This window comes from Tamandua tetradactyla, chromosome 5 (genome assembly GCF_023851605.1).
Source record: "Tamandua tetradactyla isolate mTamTet1 chromosome 5, mTamTet1.pri, whole genome shotgun sequence".
In the NCBI taxonomy this organism is placed as follows: domain Eukaryota; kingdom Metazoa; phylum Chordata; class Mammalia; order Pilosa; family Myrmecophagidae; genus Tamandua; species Tamandua tetradactyla.
The window spans coordinates 52,777,960-52,799,082 of NC_135331.1; the positions used below are offsets into that span (position 1 = coordinate 52,777,960).

Here is a 21,123-nt window from a genome sequence, read left to right on the forward strand (position 1 = left end):
ACAGGCTTCAGGTAGACCTTGCTACCTAGCATAACCTGTCAACCCCCATCCAGGACCATTCCAGCCAATCCTAAAGAACACCTAGGGCAATATATAAGATTCCACAAGGGTTCCAGGCACTAGAGTAACTTGCCAGAAACCTACATCCTCCAGATGGGTCCCTGGTCCAGATGAGTCCTGAAACCTAGCCCAGCCTCTCCAGAACATCAGATAGTTCCATCTCCCTACCCCATATTAGTGACAGACCCTTCCAATATCAAAAATTTAGAATTGCCATAGCCCAAACAACCCCAATGAGAGGTATGGAAAGATCAAAGGTGATGGTGGAATTATACATAGAAGATAGCACTTAACAAATGAATATGAATGCTGAATCATTCAAGTGATATCTCTTTTAGTCTCCAGTATTTTAGAGCAGCTAGAAGTAAAAACCTAAAATTGTGAAATTGTAACCCATGTCAAAGTCTGAAATATGTTCTCCAACTACTTGTGGTGCTGTGCTTAGAAATTTATAACTTTTTTGTAAATATGTTATTGTTCACAAAAAAGGGGAAAAAAAGTCAATTGTGATGATAAAAAAATATTTAAGCCCTCTAGCCTCCTATATTCTGGAGCAGCTAGAAGGAAAAATATGAAAGGATCATATGGTAGCCCATGACAAACTCTGGGATCTATCCTGTAACCACTTTTTGAAAAGTGCTTTGAAAACTGTTGCTTTTTATTTGTTTGCTTTGTATATATGTTATACTATACAATTAAAAAAAAATTTTTAATCTGGTATAATACACACCATGGAATATTATCTAGCTGTAAAAAGAGCAAAGTTCTGATACATGTTGCAACATGGATAAACTTTCACAATCATGTTAAGTGAAATAAGCCAGACACAAAGGGACAAATATTGTATGATCCCACGAATATGAAATAATTAGAATAATATAAATTCATAGAGTCAGAAACTAGAATACAAATTTTAAGATGCCAGGACTGGGGTAGGGAATGGGGGGATAAAGCTTAATTTGTACAGAATTTCTGTTTGGTAGGAGAATGGAAGTTTTTTGTTTTTTTATCCACATGGACAGGCACCGGGAATTGAACCCGGGTTTCTGGCATGGCAGGCAAGAATTCTGCCACTGAGCCACCATCATGTCACCTGAGAATGGAAGTTTTGATAATGGTTATTGGTGTTGGTAGCACAATATTGGAAATGTAATGAACGCCACTGAATTATATATCAGAATGTTGTTAAAAGGGGAAGTTTTAGTTTATATATATATATATATATATTACTAGAATAAAAATTTTAAAAATATTGTGCTCACATAAGAATACACAGATAAATAGAAAAGAATTATAATATAGATATAGAATAAAGTCTGAGAAGGAATTTAATATATGATAAAGGTGTAAACATTTTTAAATCAGCAATGGAAGGATGGGCAAATATGATTAAAGTTTAGACCCCTACTCATACTGTATATGAAAATAAATTCCATTTTAAACAGAACTATGAAAAGCTTTAAGAATAGTCATAAGGTAATATTTTTATGACTTCATGATGGAGAGGCCTTCCTAAAAAAAGACAAAATCTTGAAACTATATAGGAGAAGAATGAAAGATTTGGTACATAACAATATGAAATGCCTTTATGGAAAACTCACCACAAATAAATTAAATTATAAATAACTAACTAAGGGAAAATATTCATCACACACATAACAAAAGGCTAATATCCCTAGCATGTAAAAATGATATAAATTAATTCAACAAAACTCAATAGAAAAAAAATAGTCAGTTTACAAAAGAAAAATTAATGGCCAATAAGCGTATGAAAAGCTACTCAATTTTATCTCGGGAAGAAAATACAAATTAAAATAGTAAGATACATTTTTTACCTAGAATATGTCAAAAATTAAAAAGTTGATAATATTCAGAGTTGTGAAGCATTTTTTTAAAGACCCTTTCTTACAGTGTTGCTGAGGGTCCAAAATGGTATAATTTTGTGGCGAAAAACTTGGGAGTATCAATAAAAATGTAAACTTCATAATTTCAGCTCAGCATTCTCCCTTTGAACTAATAATAGGTATTTAAATATAAATGCATTATTGTTCATAGTAGCAAAAAAAAAAGGATACAATTTTAATGTCCACCATGGAGGATACTTTTAATGTAAAATACATACAGGGCAGTATGACATATAGGGAGTAGAAAGAGTAAAGAACAGCAAGAATTTCACACCTAGCATGGATCTGTTTTTATTTTAAAGGGAGTACAAGTGTATATCTATAGAATTACAGAAAGAAAGGCATGATAGAAAAAGTCAGAAAGGACTTTCGGAGAAGATGGCAGCTTAGTAAGGTGCGCGGGTCTTAGTTCCTCCTCCAGAACAACTACTAAAGAACTAGAAACAGTACAGAACAGCTCCCGGAGCCACGACAGAAACCAGACACACAGCATACCCCATTCCGGAACGGCTGGACCGGCTAAGAAACTCCGCTGCGGTGAGGTCCCTGAGAGGCGCGCGCTTCCCCGGGCCGAGGCGGCTGGCAGCCAGAACCCCTCCCTCCCTCCTTCCCGGGCCGGCTGGGAGCTTTGGATCGGGTTCCCCAAGCCACGGCGACCGGAGCCCCTTCCACACACGCGGCTTCCCGGGCCGGCTGGAAACCTTGGATCGACGGTTCCCCAAGCCACAGCGGCCCTCCCACATGCAGCTTCCCGGGCCGGCTGGGAGCTTTGGAGTGGCGGTTCCCCAAGCCGCAGCGGCCGGTGACCCTCTCCCACGCGCGGTTTCCCAGGCTGGCTGGTAGCCTTGGAACAGTGGTCCCCTAAGCCGCAGTTTCCAGTGACCGCAGCCCCTTCCACACACGCGGCTTCCCGGGCCGGCTGGGAGCATTGGAACAGCGGTTCCCAAAGCCGCGGCGGCCAGCGACCCTCCTCCACGCGCGGCTTCCCGGGCCAGCTGGAAGCCTCGGAACAGCGGTCCCCCAAGCCGCGGTGGCCAGCAAACGCAGCCCCTTCCACACACGCGGCTTCCCGGGCCGGCTGGGAGCATCGGAACAGCGGTTCCCCAAGCTCCGGTGGCTGGTGACCCTCCCCCACAGTGACTTCCTGGAAGGAAAGGAAAGAGTCTCCAACAGTAGTAGAGACTGAGCCCAACCTAACACCAATACTGGCATTAAGGAACAACTTCTGACTACTAAAAATAGGCCCTCAGCTCAGGCGAAACTGATCAAGGCAGAAGTCGCCGATTGGGCTAACTGAAAAAGAGGAAAGGGGGCGAAACAGAGCCTTCTGTGGCTGTTTCTATGGAGGCTTCGTTGCCTCTGGGCTCAGCACTGGGATTACATAGGTTACAATGGCCCCAAACGCAGAAACAGGCTGCTTTTAGGGCTCTCTACCAACTGAACCTTCCCCACGGGAGGGGTGAAACGCAACTCAGGTGGAATCCCTCTCTCAAGGAATTCAGATCCCAGGACTTCACAATTTGAAGCCATTAAAACCAACCTACAAACTTTCCTCTGTCTCCACCACACACCCAGCAGCGAGAGTCTTCCAAAGTTAAAGGGGCCACAACATCTTTTGCTGGTGGGACCCGCAGACAGACAAGCACCACGTACTGGGCAGGATAAGAAAAACAGAGCCAGAGACTTCACAGGGAAGTCTTTCAACCTGCTGGGTCCCACACTCAGGGAAATCTGATTAAATGCCCAGGTGCCAGCAAAAAATAACAAATCACACCAGGAAAATTGAAGATATGGCCCAGTCAAAGGAACAAACCAATTGCTCAAATGAGATACAGGAGCTGAGACAACTAATTCTGAATATACAAACAGAAATGGAAAACCTCTTCAAAAACCAAATCGATAAATTGAGGGAGGACATGAAGAAGGCATGGGATCAACAAAAAGAAGAAATGGAAAGTCTGAAAAAACAAGTCACAGAACTTATGGGATTGAAAAACACACTAGAAGAGATGAAAAAACAACGGAAACCTACAATGGTAGAATTAAAGATACAGAGGATAGAATTAGTGAACTGGAGGATGGAACATCTGAAATCCAAAAAGAAACAGAAACTATAGGGAAAAGAATGGAAAATTTTGAGCAGGGGCTCAGGGAATTGAATGATAATATGAAGTGCACAAATATACGTGTTGTGGGTGTCCCAGAAGGAGAAGAGAAGGGAAAAGGAGGAGAAAAACTAATGGAAGAAATTACCACTGAAAATTTCCCAACTCTTATGAAAGACCTAAAAGTACAGATCCAAGAAGTGCAGCGCACCCCAAAGAGATTAGACCCAAATAGGCGTTCTCCAAGACACTTACTAGTTAGAATGTCAGAGGTCAAAGAGAAAGAGAGGATCTTGAAAGCAGCAAGAGAAAAACAATCCATCACATACAAGGGAAACCAAATAAGACTATGTGTAGATTTCTCAACAGAAACCATGGAAGCTAGAAGACAGTGGGATGATATATTTAAATTACTAAAAGAGAAAAACTGCCAACCAAGAATTCTATACCCAGCAAAATTGTCCTTCAAAAATGAGGGAGAAATTAAAACATTTTCAGACAAAAAGTCACTGAGAGAATTTGTGACCAAGAGACCAGCTCTGCAAGAAATACTAAAGGGAGCACTAGAGTCAGATACGAAAAGACAGAAGAGAGAGGTATGGAGAAGAGTGTAGAAAGAAGGAAAATCAGATATGATATATATAATACAAAAGGCAAAATGGTAGAGGAAAGTATTACCCAAACAGTAATAACACTAAATGTTAATGGACTGAATTCCCCAATCAAAAGACATAGATTGGCAGAATGGATTAAAAAACAAGATCCTTCTATATGCTGTCTACAGGAAACACATCTTAGACCCAAAGATAAACATAGGTTGAAAGTGAAAGGTTGGGAAAAGATATTTCATGCAAATAACAACCAGAAAAGAGCAGGAGTAGCTATACTAATATCCAACAAATTAGACTTCAAATGTAAAACAGTTAAAAGAGACAAAGAAGGATACTATCTACTAATAAAAGGAACAATTAAACAAGAAGACATAACAATCATAAATATTTATGCACTGAATCAGAATGCCTCCAAATAGGTGAGGAATACACTGCAATCACTGAAAAGGGAAATAGACACATCTACCATAATAGTTGGAGACTTCAATTCGCCACTCTCATCAATGGACAGAACATCTAGACAGAGGATCAATAAAGAAACAGAGAACTTGAATATTACAATAAGTGAGCTAGACTTAACAGACATTTATAGGACATTACACCCCACAACAGCAGGATACACCTTTTTCTCAAGTGCTCATGGATCATTCTCAAAGATAGACCATATGCTGGGTCACAAAGCAAGTCTCAACAAATTTAAAAAGATTGAAATCATACACAACACTTTCTCGGATCACAAAGGAATGAAGTTGGGAATCAATAATAGGCAAAGTGCCAGAAAATCCACAAATAGGTGGAGGCTCAACAACACACTCTTAAACAACGAGTGGGTCGAGGAAGAAATTACAAGAGAAATCAGTAAATATCTCAAGGCAAATGAAAATGAAAACACAACATATCAAAACCTATGGGATGCAGCAAAGGCAGTGCTAAGAGGGAAATTTATTGCCCTAAATGCCTATATCAGAAAAGAAGAAAAGGCAAAAATTCAGGAATTAACTGTCCACTTGGAAGAACTGGAGAAAGAACAGCAAACTGACCCCAAAGCAAGCAAAAGGAAAGAAATAACAAAGATTAGAGCAGAAATAAATGAAATTGAGAACATGAAAACAATTGAGAAAATCAATAAGACCAGAAAATGGTTCTATGAGAAAATCAATAAGATTGATGGGCCCTTAGCAAGACTGACAAAAAGAAGAAGAGAGAGGACACAAATAAATAAGATCAGAAATGGAAGAGGAGACATAACCACTGACCTCACAGAAATAAAGGAGGCAATAACAGGATACTATGAACAACTTTATGATAATAAATACAACAATATAGATGAAATGGACAAGTTCCTAGAAAGGCATGAACAACCTACTTTGACTCAAGAAGAAATAGATGACCTCAACAAACCAATCACAAGTAAAGAAATTGAATCAGTCATTCAAAAGCTTCCCAAAAAGAAAAGTCCAGGACCAGACGGCTTCACATGTGAATTCTACCAAATATTCCAGAAAGAATTAGTACCAACTCTCCTCAAACTCTTCAAAAAAATCGAAGTGGAGGGAAAGCTACCTAATTCATTCTATGAAGCCAACATCACCCTCATACCAAAACCAGGCAAAGATATTACAAAAAAAGAAAACTACAGACCAATCTCTCTAATGAATATAGATGCAAAAATCCTCAACAAAATTCTAGCAAATTGAATCCAGCAACACATTAAAAGAATTATACATCATGACCAAGTAGGATTCATCCCAGGTATGCAAGGATGGTTCAACATAAGAAAATCAATTAATGTAATACACCATATCAACAAATCAAAGCAGAAAAATCACATGATCATCTCAATTGATGCAGAGAAGGCATTTGACAAGATTCAACATCCTTTCCTGTTGAAAACACTTCAAAAGATAGGAATACAAGGGAACTTCCTTAAAATGATAGAGGGAATATATGAAAAACCCACAGCTAATATCATCCTCAATGGGGAAAAATTGAAAACTTTCCCCCTAAGATCAGGAACAAGACAAGGATGTCCATTATCACCACTATTATTCAACATCGTGTTGGAGGTTCTAGCCAGAGCAATTAGACAAGAAAAAGAAATACAAGGCATCAAAATTGGAAAGGAAGAAGTAAAACTATCACTGTTTGCAGACGATATGATACTATACATCGAAAACCCAGAAAAATCCATCCAATAAAACTACTAGAGCTAATAAATGTGTACAGCAAAGTAGCAGGTTACAAGATCAACATTCAAAAATCTGTAGTGTTTCTATACACTAGCAATGAACAAGTTGAGGGGGAAATCAAGAAACAAATTCCATTTACAATTGCAACTAAAAGAATAAAGTACTTAGGAATAAATTTAACTAAAGAGACAAAAGACCTATACAAAGAAAACTACAAAAAACTGTTAAAAGAAATCACAGAAGACCTAAATAGATGGAAGGGCATACCGTGTTCATGGATTGGAAGACTAAATATAGTTAAGATGTCAATCCTACTTAAATTGATTTACAGATTCAATGCAATACCAATCAAAATCTCAACAACTTATTTTTCAGAAATAGAAAAACCAATAAGCAAATTTATCTGGAAGGGCAGGGTGCCCCGAATTGCTAAAAGTATCTTGAGGAAAAAAAACAAAGCTGGAGGTCTCAAGCTGCCGGACTTTAAGGCATATTATGAAGCCACAGTGGTCAAAACAGCACGGTATTGGCATAAGGATAGATATATCGACCAATGGAACCGAATAGAGTGCTCAGATATAGACCCTCTCATCTATGGACATTTGATCTTTGATAAGGCAGTCAAGCCAATTCACCTGGGACAGAACAGTCTCTTCAATAAATGGTGCCTAGAGAACTGGATATCCATATGCAAAAGAATGAAAGAGGACCCGTATCTCACACCCTATACAAAAGTTAACTCAAAATGGATCAAAGATCTAAACATTAGGCCTAAGACCATAAAACAGTTAGAGGAAAATGTAGGGAGATATCTTATGAAACTTACAATTGGAGGTGGTTTTATGGACCTTAAACCTACAGCAAGAGCACTGCAGAAAGAAAGAAATAAATGGGAGCTCCTCAAAATTAAACACTTTTGTGCATCAAAGAACTTCATCAAGAAAGTAGAAAGACAGCCTACACAATGGGAGACAATATTTGGAAACGACATATCAGATAAAGGTCTAGTATCCAGAATTTATAAAGAGATTGTTCAACTCAACAACAAAAAGACAGCCAACCCAATTACAAAATGGGAAAAAGACTTGAACAGACACCTCTCAGAAGAGGAAATACAAATGGCCAAAAGGCACATGAAGAGATGCTCAATGTCCCTGGCCATTAGAGAAATGCAAATCAAAACCACAATGAGATATCATCTCACACCCACCAGAATGGCCATTATCAATAAAACAGAAAATGACAAGTGCTGGAGAGGATGCGGAGAAAGAGACACACTTATCCACTGTTGGTGGGAATGTCAAATGGTGCAACCACTGTGGAAGGCAGTTTGGCGGTTCCTCAAAAAACTGAATATAGAATTGCCATACGACCCAGCAATACCATTGCTAGGTATCTACTCAAAGGACTTAAGGGCAAAGACACAAACGGACATTTGCACACCAATGTTTATAGCAGCATTATTCACAATTGCAAAGAGATGGAAACAGCCAAAATGTCTATCAACAGACAAGTGGCTAAACAAACTGTGGTATATACATACGATGGAATATTATGCAGCTTTAAGACAGAATAAACTTATGAAGCATGTAATAACATGGATGGAGTTAGAGAACATTATGCTGAATGAGACTAGCCAAAAACTAAAGGACAAATACTGTGTGGTCCCACTGATGTGAACTGACATTAGAGAATAAACTTGGAATATGTCATTGGTAACAGAGACCATCAGGAGTTAGAAACAGGGTAAGATAATGGGTAATTGGAGCTGAAGGGATACAGACTATGCAACAGGACTAGATACAAAAACCCAAAAATGGACAGCACAATACTACCTAATTGTAATGTAATTATGTTAAAACACTGACTGAAGCTGCATCTGAGCTATAGTTTTTGTTTGTTTGTTTGTTTGTTTGTTTTTTATATGTATTTTTTATTTTTATTTTTTTCTCTATATTATCATTTTATTTCTTTTTCTGTTGTCTTACTATTTCTTTTTCTAATTCGATGCAAATGTACTAAGAAATGATGATCATACATCTATGTGATGATATTAAGAATCACTGATTGCATATGTAGAATGGAATGATTTCTAAATGTTGTGTTAATTTTTTTTAATTAATTAAAAAAAAAGAAATATCAAAAAAAAAGTCAGAAAGGATATTCCACCAAAATATTAATACTGGTTACCATTAGGAAGTAGGAAGAGATGGGCAGGGTTTCACTTCTTATGTACCTTTTGAAAATATTGGATCATGAATGATTTTAATGAACATTTTTTTTTTTACATGGGCAGGCACTGGAAACCGAATCCAGGTCCTCTGGCATGGCAGACAAGCATTCCTGCCTGCTGAGCCACCGTGGCCCGCCCACGAATGATTTTAAACTTTCTGGGGCTTTTCAGTATTTTTCAGTAGTAAATTTAAAAAAAAGAAAGAAAGAAAGAAAGAAAGAAAACCCATTTACGAAAATTTACTGATAAATTTGCCAAGGACGAATTTACATAAATCTAAGATTAAATTTTAGAAGCACATGCCATTCGCAACACAAATAGCTTATTTGCAAGAAGAATTTGCTTAGTTTTAGAATATGCATTACGAGATTGGAGAAACCAAAGCATCAATTATTAAATTACTAAATGAGGGGTACTCAGCTTTGGAACATGATAAAATTAGAACATTTGTGTCTCTAAATGTCTCTAACATTTGCGTAAGGGGGTGGAGAGTTCTTTAAATTCCGCTCCACAGGAAGCAGGGCAAGGGGCAAGGAAGTTTGTGGGGGCCATGGACTCATAGGGGTGGTTGGCAGGGAGACTGGGTAAACTGAGAAAGATGAGCGGAGCCTTAACTTTGGGGTATGAGGGGGACTCAGATTCGGGAGTCTCTGTGCTGGTTTGAAACTATTATGTACCCCAGAAAAACCATGTTTTAATCCTGACCCAAAGTATTGGGGGCAGCAGTTTCTTTGAATACTAATTCAATATTGTAGGGTGGAAACTTTGGGTTAGATTATTTCCACAGTGATGTGGCATGCCCAATTGTGGGTGTGGCCTTTGATTAGATGAAGATGAGACTCCACCCATTCAAGGTGAACCTTGATTCGTTTACTAGAGTCCTTTAAAAGGGGAAACATTTTGGAGAAACCTCAGATGCAGAGACTTAGAGAATGATTGCTTCAGAGCTGACAGAAACAAGGATGTTTAGAGATGCCTGGAATGCTGACAGAGAGCAGATGCCTAGATATGGGCAGAGAGTCCAGGAGACATCTCCATGGGCTTTCCCATGAGATGCTAAGCAAGCCAGAATCTGGAGAGGACCAAGGGGAGCCAAGAGATGAAAGGCAGCCCTGGAGAAGCAAAGTGAACAGAGGCTGAAAGCAACGGAGCCCAGGAACAAGGGACCAGCAGAAACCAACCATGTGCCTTCCCAGCTGACAGAGCTGTTCCGGATGGCATCAGCCTGTCTTGAGTGAAGGTAACCTCTTGTTTGTGCCTTAATTTGGACATTTTCTCAGCCTTAGAACTGTACACTGGTAACTTTTATAAAGTTCCCTTTATAAAAGTCATTCCATTTCCAGTAGCTTTAGCAAACCAGTATAGTTTCCAATGTGGAAAGGGAGATTCAGGCAAGACTTTGTCTTTTAACATATTGGAGGCACAGTCAGCCCTGACACAGAATATGGATGCCAGAAAATTGACAGAATGAGAGGAAATATGGAGAAATTGTTTTTGTTTTGTTTAGTAATACTAATTAAGTATTCAAGTTAGATTATTGAATTAGGAAGGTAAATCCTGAACACTATATCTTCACGGGCTTTTCATCCTCATCCTGAAAGTCTGCCTATAAAGCATATTTTTGCTTTTTGTTTCTACAACTTTTATTTTGAGATGTGTGCCAAACTAGATTTCACAGTATCCATTATGTTTGCAAGCATGGAAATAATAATTCTAAAAAAACAACCTGCATGGCATCCGTCTCCCTTCTTCCCTAGAATTTATTCCAGTTCTCACTCCTGCCTCACCAAAGGGCCATTTCCACTGCTTTTCTGCTGTGGATTATTGGAACAGAAGAAGCCTTTGAATGGAAGTTAGGCACATCCTTTGCTTACTCCTACTCATCCTTCTGATTTCCATACTTTTTCCACAGAATTTCCTTTCACCTCAGCTCCGCACCCAGTTGGCTGGCCATCCATTCACCCTGGGATATATCTAGTTAGGCTTGGTGGAAACTGTGTAATCTGATAATTCCCTGATTGATTCAGACCTCACTAGGTATAAAGCATGAACAAAGCCCCCATCTGTGCTTATTCTTCACTGAGGACTTGCTTTCCTGGCATGTTTCCCCCAAAATTATACCAAATACAGCTGCTGCTTCTCACAAATGAAATTCTCACCTTCAGAATGATCAAGTTAACCAGTAAAGCCTTCTCTCACTTCTTCCCATTTTTGAAATTGAAATTAACCCAGCTATCTCTAAGGATAAAAATGAAAACAAACATAAAAATAAACCACTCTTACATCGTAAAAAGGGGAGAGAAATTGGCCATTTTTTAATATTAGTAATTTCGATTTCTAACAGATGGTGAGCTAATTTATATTTTCATTTTGATATTTACCTACCCAGTGGGAATGCAGTTAAGTCATATTTTAAGCCCATTCAAAGGGACCTTCATCTGAAAATGTTGTGGAATATCTATATACACTCTCCACTCAACAGCAGAGTTCAAGAACCCAGCAATGTTCGCTCTCCTCTCATAGACCACCCTAACCAAGGGGCACTCAGAATGGGAACCTTCTCCATGAAAACATCAAGCTCCTACTAACCTCCCTGTCTCCCTTCAGCTCCATTCCGGGCTATTTTCTACAGAACTGGCAAAGGGAGCTCCCTTTAAATTGGACCATACCAGTCCCTTTTGAAATAAACCTATTAATATCTCCATATGCCCTTAGAATCAAGTCAAAACTCTAGTGTTAACATGTCGCCAAAGTCCTTCTTGATCTGGCACTGCTCACTCCTCCCCAAGGCAGTCCTGCTCTCCTCCCTCATGCACTCTGCACTTGAGTCACACTGAGCCTGATGTGCGGTCCCAAGATGTGCCTTTTGCTGGCTTCCTGCCAGGCACTGACGCTCAGTGCCCACTCTGCCTGGAAAATCCCACTGCTCCTGGTCATCGGCTCATGCCTCCCTTTTCATTTTGACTTGCAATGAAGTTGCAATCCAATGATATTATTTTACCATGCTAAACTATGGCCAAAGATAATTTTATCTAAAACATTTAAAATGTTATGACCTCACTGATTATTCTTATGTTTGCCCACGTTTGACTATCTTATTGAGCATACTACATTTTACAACTTTCCATATTGTTGAATGAAGACACATACTAAAATTCTGCAACAACCCAACCTTTCCCTTGCACAAAAAGACAAATGTTTTGCCTAAATTGCTGAAAACAATTTAACCGCAAGTGGATGATTCTTTTCCATGTACGATGGAATTTTCCACTAATGTGTCTATTGACTGTCTACATTCTCATGTCCTCCTGTCTTGCCCTGCCATATATACTCACCCCCTGAAATAGCAATCCTCTAAACTCATATGTGTTCCATTTCCTTCTTTTTTTTTTAACCCCATGATTTAATTAATTATAACATCTGAACTGCCTGTTGGCCAAAGCTGAGTTATAATCTCAATTTTAGAGAAGGAAGTAGTGGTGGGAGAGGAGATGGAGATTTTATGAGATTCACCTAAGATTTCGTAATGTTTGTGGTAGAGACAAAAATAAAGGTCTCAACTTTGGATCCTGTTTTCAGTTCAGAGGGTCATCTTGGTCTAAGTAATAATAGAAGAAAGAGAATCAATCCTTTGTCCAGAAACCTAATAGCCTTGATGAAGTAGGAGTTTCAGAACAGTGGGTCTGGAACAAGAACAGCCAACAACCCTTCTGCTGCCACTTTGCTCCCACTGAACTTGCTATAGGGATGTCTTTCAGTCTACTTTGCCTTTTCATTTACTCCTTTAGTGGATTGTCACTTGCCTGAAATACCTTTTAAATGACTTGCTTTATGGGTGTATTCTGTAGAGGAGTACTACTTTTCTTTGAGACCTGAATTTAATTTTAGTAAGTTGAATTTTATTTTTCTTTCATTGAGAGCTCTTGTCGTTGCTTCATCCTTCTGTACTGGTATATCTATGATGTATTGACCTCATTCTTAACTGCTACCCATTTTTTCTTTTACATATTAAAATAAAATTAACTCTTATGCTTTCTTACCTAATTTATTGAAGGCCACAAATGAAATCACTTCGCATTTTTGCCAGCTTGACTTACTAGTAAACAAGAAACAAGGTGCATTAGTTCTTTTTCCTTTTAAAAGAAAGTTTAGATTGATAGAGTTTAGAAAACTTGGACAAAGCCAGATGAAAACATCTGGCTGTTTTTAATGTTAAGTGTTTGTGCTGGTTTGAAAGGATTTATGTATCCTAGAAAAGCCATGTTTTAATCCTAATCAATCTCATGGGATCAACAGTTTCTTCTAATCCCTATTCAGCACTATAGGTTGGAAACTTGGTTAGGTTATCTCCACGGAGATATGACTCAATCGATTGTGGGTATTAAGCTTGATCAGATGGAGATGTGTCTCCACCCATTATACGTGGGTCTTGATTAGTTTACTGGAATCCTGTAAAAGGGGAGACATTTTGGAGAGAGTCCCTTTTGAGAACGAGGAGGGAGCCCCAGAACCACGACAGAAGGACGAGAGGACCACAGATTCCATCAGCCTATGACCTTTGTAGAGGAAGAAGGAAAACGCCTCCCGGGGAGCTCTTCAGAAGCAAGAGGCCTGGAGAGAAAGCTAGCAGGTGTTTCCATGTTCACCATGTGCCCTTTCAGCTGAGAGAAAAATGCTGAATGTCATCGGCCTTCTTGAATCAAGTTTTCTTTCTCCAGATGCCTTAGACTGGACATTTCTATAGACCTGTTTTAATTTAGACAATTTCAAAGCCTTAGAACTGTAAATTAGCAACTTATTAAATTCTCCTTTTTAAAAGCTGTTCCGTTTCTAGTATATTGCATTCCAGCAGCTAGCAAACTAGAACAGTGTTCTAGGGACTGAGCCGCCCCTGCTTGCTTGATGGAATTAATTAGACAATAATTTAGGCACAGGCAACAGGGCACAGAACTGTAGAGGCAGGCCGGGCTCCACCACTTCACAGCTGGGTTACTTTTAGCAAATTAATTAATCTCTCTGAGTTTCAGTGTCTTCTTTTGTCAAATGTAGCTGCTGGGAGAAGTAAATGAGATAACATCTAATGTCGCATCTTATTAATCTTCTTCTCTAAGTCCCTCTCCCTTTCCTATTCAACAAATAGGGTTCATGAAAACCAGGTTATAAAGCCACACACACTATCCTTGTTCTCCCATTCCTAAAACAAACAAACAACAACAACAACAACATCAAAAAAACTTAACTGGAAACAAATAACACCTGACTTAAAAATATGTGGATATATGGATAATGTATATGTGTGAATAATATATGTAAAGAATGAATTTTTGCTTCAACTTCTGTGTGAGACTAAAGGGGGAGATGTTTATTTGGTGCAAAATTTATGTTTTGGCTAGTGCATTTCCTAATTTAACTTGTATGGTCCATTTAATTGAACACCATAAGTATATGGAATTGTGAATACGGCATGAGATTTTATTGGTTTGTCCAGGTTAGTGTGATGCTCTGATAAATCCCAGAGTGATTTGGACAGTGAACAAAGAAGTATTTGCAAAGTTCCCTTGGGAGACTGGGGAGAAAGATTCAACTTCCCCATTTGGAGATTTCTGATATTCTTGCAAGCAATGGGAACAACCAAATCAATAGGCTGAGCCCTCAATCTTGAGGTTTGCCCCTGTGAAACTTATCCCTGCAAAGAATAGGCTAAGCCTACTTAAAATTAGGCCTAAGAGTCATGCCCAGAGAACCTCTTTTGTTGCTCTGCTATGGCCTCTGTCTCTCTAAGCCAACACGGCAAGTGAACTCACTGCCCTTCCCCACTACGTGGGAAATGACTCCCAGAGGTGTAAATCTTCCTGGCAGCATGGGACAAAAATCATGGGATGAGCCGGGACACAGCATCAAGAGTTTGAGAAAAACTTCTTGACCAAAGAGGGAAGAGAGTAATGAGACAAAATAAAGTGTCAGTGGTTGAGAGATTTCAGAGTCGAGAGGTTATCCTGGAGGTTTTCTTTTGCATTATATACATATCCCCTTTTTAGTTTATGGTGTATTGGAGTGGCTAGAGGGAAGTACCTGAAACTATAGAGCTGTGTTCCAGTAGCCTTGTTTCTTGAAGATGATTGTATAATGATACACCTTTTACAGTGTGACTGTGTGATTGTGAAAACCTGTGTCTGATGCTCCTTTTATCTAGGCTATGGATAGATGAGTAAAAAATATGATAAAAATAAACAAATAATAGAGGGAACAAAGATTAAAATAAATTGAGTAGATTGAAATACTAGTGGTCAATGAGAAGGAGGGCTAAGGGGTATGGTATGTATGAGTTTTTTCTTTTCTCTTTTATTTCTTTTGCTGGAAAGATGCAAATGTTCAAAAAATGATCATGGTGATGAATACACAACTATGTGATGATATTGTATGCCATCAACTGTATACCATGTATGGAATGTTTGTATGTCAAGAATGTTTGTATGTTAAGTTTTTATAGTAAAAATATTTTTTAAAAGAATGAGTTTTTGTTTAATCCAAGCATGCAGCTGATTTTATAGAAAATTAGTGTGCAACTGGTTAATCTAGAATTGTATCATATTCTCAATTTTGATTGCGAGTTTTGAATTGAGCTCTGACCATAATCACAAGAAACTCAAATACAGCAAGATGCTACTTTCCCTCATACTTTCTTACTTTATTCTACTGAGAGCAGATTAGTCAGTAAGCCCTTGGAGAAGATGCTTTCCATGAAGAATCAAACTCAAGAATGCTTTGGTTGTTTTTACAAACAAGCCAATCTGATGGAAATTCATTTTTAGTTGACAAATTCTAAAGCACATCATTTAAATTGTGTTTACATATTAGGTTACCACTTTGAATTGTTTGCTTTTCAACCTCTTTTTTTTTTTTTTTACATGCTGCAGACATGAATGTCAGGCATTGGGGAGGGCTAAGACCTATTTCTTACCATAGGCCTTGAAGTAATTCTGAGTGAATTCTATTTACAAAAGGCGGATAGCTCCTTAATTGGAAATGTAGAATCTCAAAATTTGATTGGGGTCTTAATGATTTATAGTCCAGTTACACATTTGAAGCTTATATTTGTTCTGGTACATCCCAGCTAAGAGATTTCACCCTCCTTGGTGTTCTTTGGACAGCTCTGACTATTATAAAGTTCTTCCTTATGTTAAACTCTGTAGATTCTAATAGGAGCATAAAAAGCACCTCTGCTTAAACTTAGGAGCCTGCAAACTTGTTGAGGGCAGGAACTGTGTCCACTACAGCTTCTGATAATTTGATAAATGATTACTGAATGCAGCTAAAAGCAGATGATATTGTTCTTTATTGGGGGACATTATCTTACAAAAGAGAAAATGGTAGTATATGTACATTCTTTTGAGAAAGCATCATATAAGGGAATCAATTTGGTGGTTTGAATGCATGCTTTATTTTGCTGTTCTTTCAGTTTTATAATTCCAGCAATTTTACCTGTTTGTCTATGTATTGCAGTGTATTTTCAGAATAACATATTTATTGACTTGACAGATGTTGATTATTAGATTCATAGGCACGACATGCTATCTGAGGCATGCGGCACAGAAAAGTTAAAAACCATAAAAAAGTAGACATCACAAGAACTGGGTTCCCCCACCCCCACCCACTACCACTCCCATCTTGGTAACCCTGGACAGGTCACTTAGCTTCTCTAGTTCTTTGTTCCTGTTCTGCAAACTGCAAGGGCTGAACCAGATGCTTTTCAGCTTCATAGTCATTTGTTTTGATTTGTCTGTTCCCATGTGTAGAGTATCTGTAGAGACACTCAAATACAAACCTCCGCTTTCCAGTTGTCTTCTCAATTTGTATTGCCAGTAGCTCTCCATTTATGTACACTGTTTAAGATGAGTGGGTTTTTTTCCTTCTATTTTCAGAACAGTTTTCTTCAGGAAACAGTGCGTAGAGAGTGTGAAGAACGCCTTGAACTGACGGAAGCTTTGAGTCAAGCCAGAGAACAGCTCCTGGAGCTCAGGAAGCTCAGTGGAAGTTTACCATTGTCACCATGTTCCTTCAGCCAGGGCAGCCTAACCTCAGCTTCAGCGGGCAGTAATCATGGAGAGAAAAGTCTTGCCAGACTGAACTCTGAAAAAGGCATCAAAATCCGCAGTCTGCAAGGAGTGCCAAAACCCACAGCTTCCCTAACCTTGGATAAGCCCAAGGGGATGGGCAGCTCAGGTTTTCCCTCTCTCCCTCAACCACATCCTCCCAGAGGCCGAGCATCTTCAGTAAATGAGACCAGACAAAGACTGGCTGCCATTCTCCAGAGGAGGCTGAGTCAGCAGTGACTGACCCAAAGTCAGAAGGCCAGGGATAGGTCTACACAGAGTACCACAGATTCCCTGTTCCTGAGGATGGCACAGCTCAAATTAGTATCACAGATCAAGGATGTGGGTTGAAATGCATGTTTACAGATATTTTTAACAAAAGAATTGTTTTACAAAAATAGAAAATTGTGAAATCACATTTTCCAAGAAGCCTTTGAAATTGTCTCAGAGAATGAAGCTGTTGGTAGCCCACAGGCCAATTTCTCTATTGTATATGGTCAGGTATGTTCTATGTATGTGCCCTTTTAGAAATCACAGCTGAAATTCTTCACCCATAGTATTTTTTCTATTTTTTACACCATTCCAAGCAGATGTATTTCCACAAATAAGAGATTCTATTAGTTTTTTCATTTGTTAATTCAGCAGAATAAGTTAAATAGATGTAACGAGCATTCCAGATCAAGAAAAAAGTCCTTTAGTCTTTAATTGGATAATTTGGAAAATGCTTAGTCCAAATTTTTACAGAGTCTGTCATCATCATCAAAAGCTTCTTTTTATCTTTTGATCTAACTGCTTAATCTAATTTCTTGTTAGGCTATCTTATAAGTAATGTTAGATAACCTACAGAAAGACAACCTTCTCTATGAGGCTGGGGACCTTTGAGGATAGAAAAAGGGACAACAGTTCTAACTCAGGGAAAAGGTGACTTATTTCTCAAAAACAGAGATTAATTTAGAAATCCAAGAACCTAGCCATGAAAATATGACTTAGCAGAGATTTTCTCCATTAAATACTTTTTGAAACTCAAAATTAGGTTTTGATTTGAACTTGTGTTATCAAGTCATTGGGAAGAGATCTAATTGAAGTTAGTTTAGTAAAGATACATAGAGCTAATTTATGTTCCAAATTTTATTACCACCAAGATGTACTCCTGGTTAACTCTTTTTCTATTTTCAGAGTGAAAAAATAAAGCCAGACACCAATGGGCTATTTTAAATTATCCTAATGCCCAGAATCTTCCTGTTTCTTAAAACATAATTCTACCTTAAGCTAGTGTTTATCTTTTTCTCTATCTAATAGAAGTGAATTTTTCCTCAAAGACTGACTTTGCTTGAACCCTCCATCTGACTGCATCACGGGAACCCAGCCCTCCTATTCTCAGGTTAGAGTAGAAGTAACTCATGGGATGCATGGCACACAAATCTCTCTGCTGTTCAGCTGGCTTACTGATGACAGAACACAAAGGTACTTGGAATCCCTTCCATGTGCAAAAAATATTAACAAAGTTAACTAAGCAAAATTAAGTTTATCTCCAGTCTTCTAAAGGAATGGTCTAATCTACCAGATGGGTGTTTTAACTTCAAAATATGTCCATATAAGATCTACTGATTCCCCTGACTAGTTTAAATGAGCACTTCTTGCATTAAGGCTTAGAATGCATTTGTTTTGCAGAGATTGGTGTTCCTCTTAAAGTCACTTGACAAGATAGCACATCACAGAATGGTGTCCCTGGGGTGGAACTTCAAGGTCACCCCACCCATCCCATTACAAATGGGTAAAGATAACCAAAGATTGTGGCTTGGCTAAGGTAATACACAGCTAGTTAGTGACAGAAATAGAATCAGAACCAGTCACCACCCCCATCCTTTTCACCTCACCAGAGCTTCCCATCATGACTTTTGTCAATAGTACCTACACTATACTTAATATTTAAATACACTCACTTTTTAAACTAAAATTCATGTAAAAAGGAATAACTGTAAAGTAATGTTTAATTTGCTAGTTATGTATTTTTTCTCTAGTACACTTAAACATGTATCTGTTAAAATAAGAAATGTAAATTAGTATATTCCCTAAAATCATCTTGTTCGCTAATAATACTCAAGCCACACACTTTGGGGATCACCGCAGTAGATCTCATTGTCTCTGATCTGTTATTTGCATGTTTCAATGATGCATAGTAATGGCACAAGATAGATGTTAAAAGGTAGTGAAAGCTTTTGTAAGAGCATAGGAGAGTGTTTTGGTCATATCTTTATTAGGATATGCATTTTTCTTCACAGATTTGTAGTATCAACTCCCACCTGGATAGAATAGGCTGCTTCATTTTTCCTAATTTATGAACACATTTAAATTTGTAAAGGAACCCACAAATTTTTCTAAAATGATATAAAGATTATCAGTGCAAAACCTGGTTTCCCAGTTTATTGTTACACTCTTGCTTTACAATGAGTAAGACAGTAAATAATCACTCTGAAAATAGAATCAAGATCTGCTTTGAAGTTGTGTTATATTCTACAAATATGTCTGATAATTAGCTCTATGGGTAAACAGTGAGACAATATTTACATCCATTTCAACATAGACCGCTTGAGTGGTGCAGACTAAGCTATGTACTTATCTTTTCTTGGGAGGGCGGAGTGCATGGTACGGGAATCGAACCCAGGTTTCCTGCATGAAAGGTAAGCATTCTACCACTGAGCCACCCATGCACCTCTATGTGCTTATCTTTTGAAGAAAGACATTTGAAGGAAAGAGAATTGCATTAGAGAATGCAACCTGAGCGTTAAGGACACATTCAAACTTTTCTTGATTTTTCTCATTGATGAATGAACTCCTGACATGAAAGAATATCAGGAACGTTAAGAAAATGGTGATTATGATGGCAAAATAAGGCTCTCAGATGCATATAATAGAATTAAATCTTATTGTTTCAATTTTTTAGAGACATGCACTTTCCATGACCTCAATGGAAGGATTTATGTGTCAAGAGTAAAGAATATCATAGAAAATATTCCTTCGAGAATCTTAATCCTCTTTTTTTCTCTTTAACTGGTGTTGGTGGGTAAAAATGGGAAAATTATTTTTAATTAATATAATATATTCATCAAGCAGTTTTTTTAAATTTAATTCTTATTGAATTAAATTCCTTTATTTGCAGTTAGAACTTCCTTTTTATATTTTTTTCATTAGAGAAGTTGTGGGTTCAGAACAATCATGCATAAAATACAGTATTCCCATACACCACTTCACCAACACCACGCATTGGTATGGAAACTGTTACAACTGATGACAGTACGTTTAAATGATTGTATTATTAATTAAAGTCCGTGATTTAACTTAGTTTGGATTTTTAAAAAAATTTATTCTGTCTTTTTCCTAAATATATAATCTAACATTTCCCCCTTTTAATCATATTCAGATATATATTTAGGTGTTGTTAATTGCGTTTACAACGTTGTGCTATTATCACTACCATTACCAAAACATTTCCATTATTCCAAATAGGAACCCTGAACATTTTAAGCCTTAACTTTCCATTCCCTATTACCCATCCCCTGGTAACCTATATTCTAGACTCTGACTCTATGAGTTTGCTTATTCTACTTGTTTCAAATCAGTGAGATCATATAATATTTGTCCTTCTGGATCTGGCTTATTTCACTCAACATGATGTCTTCAAGGTTCATCCATGTTGTCACATGTATCAGAACTTCATTCTTTTTTTTTTTTTGGCTGAATAATACTCCATTGTATGTATAGACCACATTTTATTTATCCATTTATCAGTTGCTGGACACTTGAGTTAATCCCATCTTTTGGCAATTGTGAATAATGGTACTATGAACATAGGTGTGCAAATATCTCTTCAAGTCCCTGCTTTCAATTCTTTGGGGTATATACCTAGTAGGGGGGTTGCTGGGTCATA

The 21,123-nt window shown here is 38.0% G+C and overlaps 1 protein-coding gene across 13 annotated transcripts in view; it reads left to right on the forward strand.

The window, feature by feature from the left end:
• Window positions 1-20,095, forward strand: part of LEKR1 (leucine, glutamate and lysine rich 1) — a 281,731-nt gene extending 261,636 nt beyond the window's left edge. For all 13 annotated transcript variants that reach the window (XM_077160861.1, XM_077160870.1, XM_077160863.1 and 10 more), the window contains one exon: window positions 17,025-20,095. In XM_077160861.1, coding sequence (XP_077016976.1) covers window positions 17,025-17,435 — 411 coding nt within the window. In that variant the 3' untranslated portion in view covers window positions 17,436-20,095. The remainder of the gene's footprint in view (window positions 1-17,024) is intronic.
• The last annotated feature ends 1,028 nt before the right edge of the window (window positions 20,096-21,123 follow it).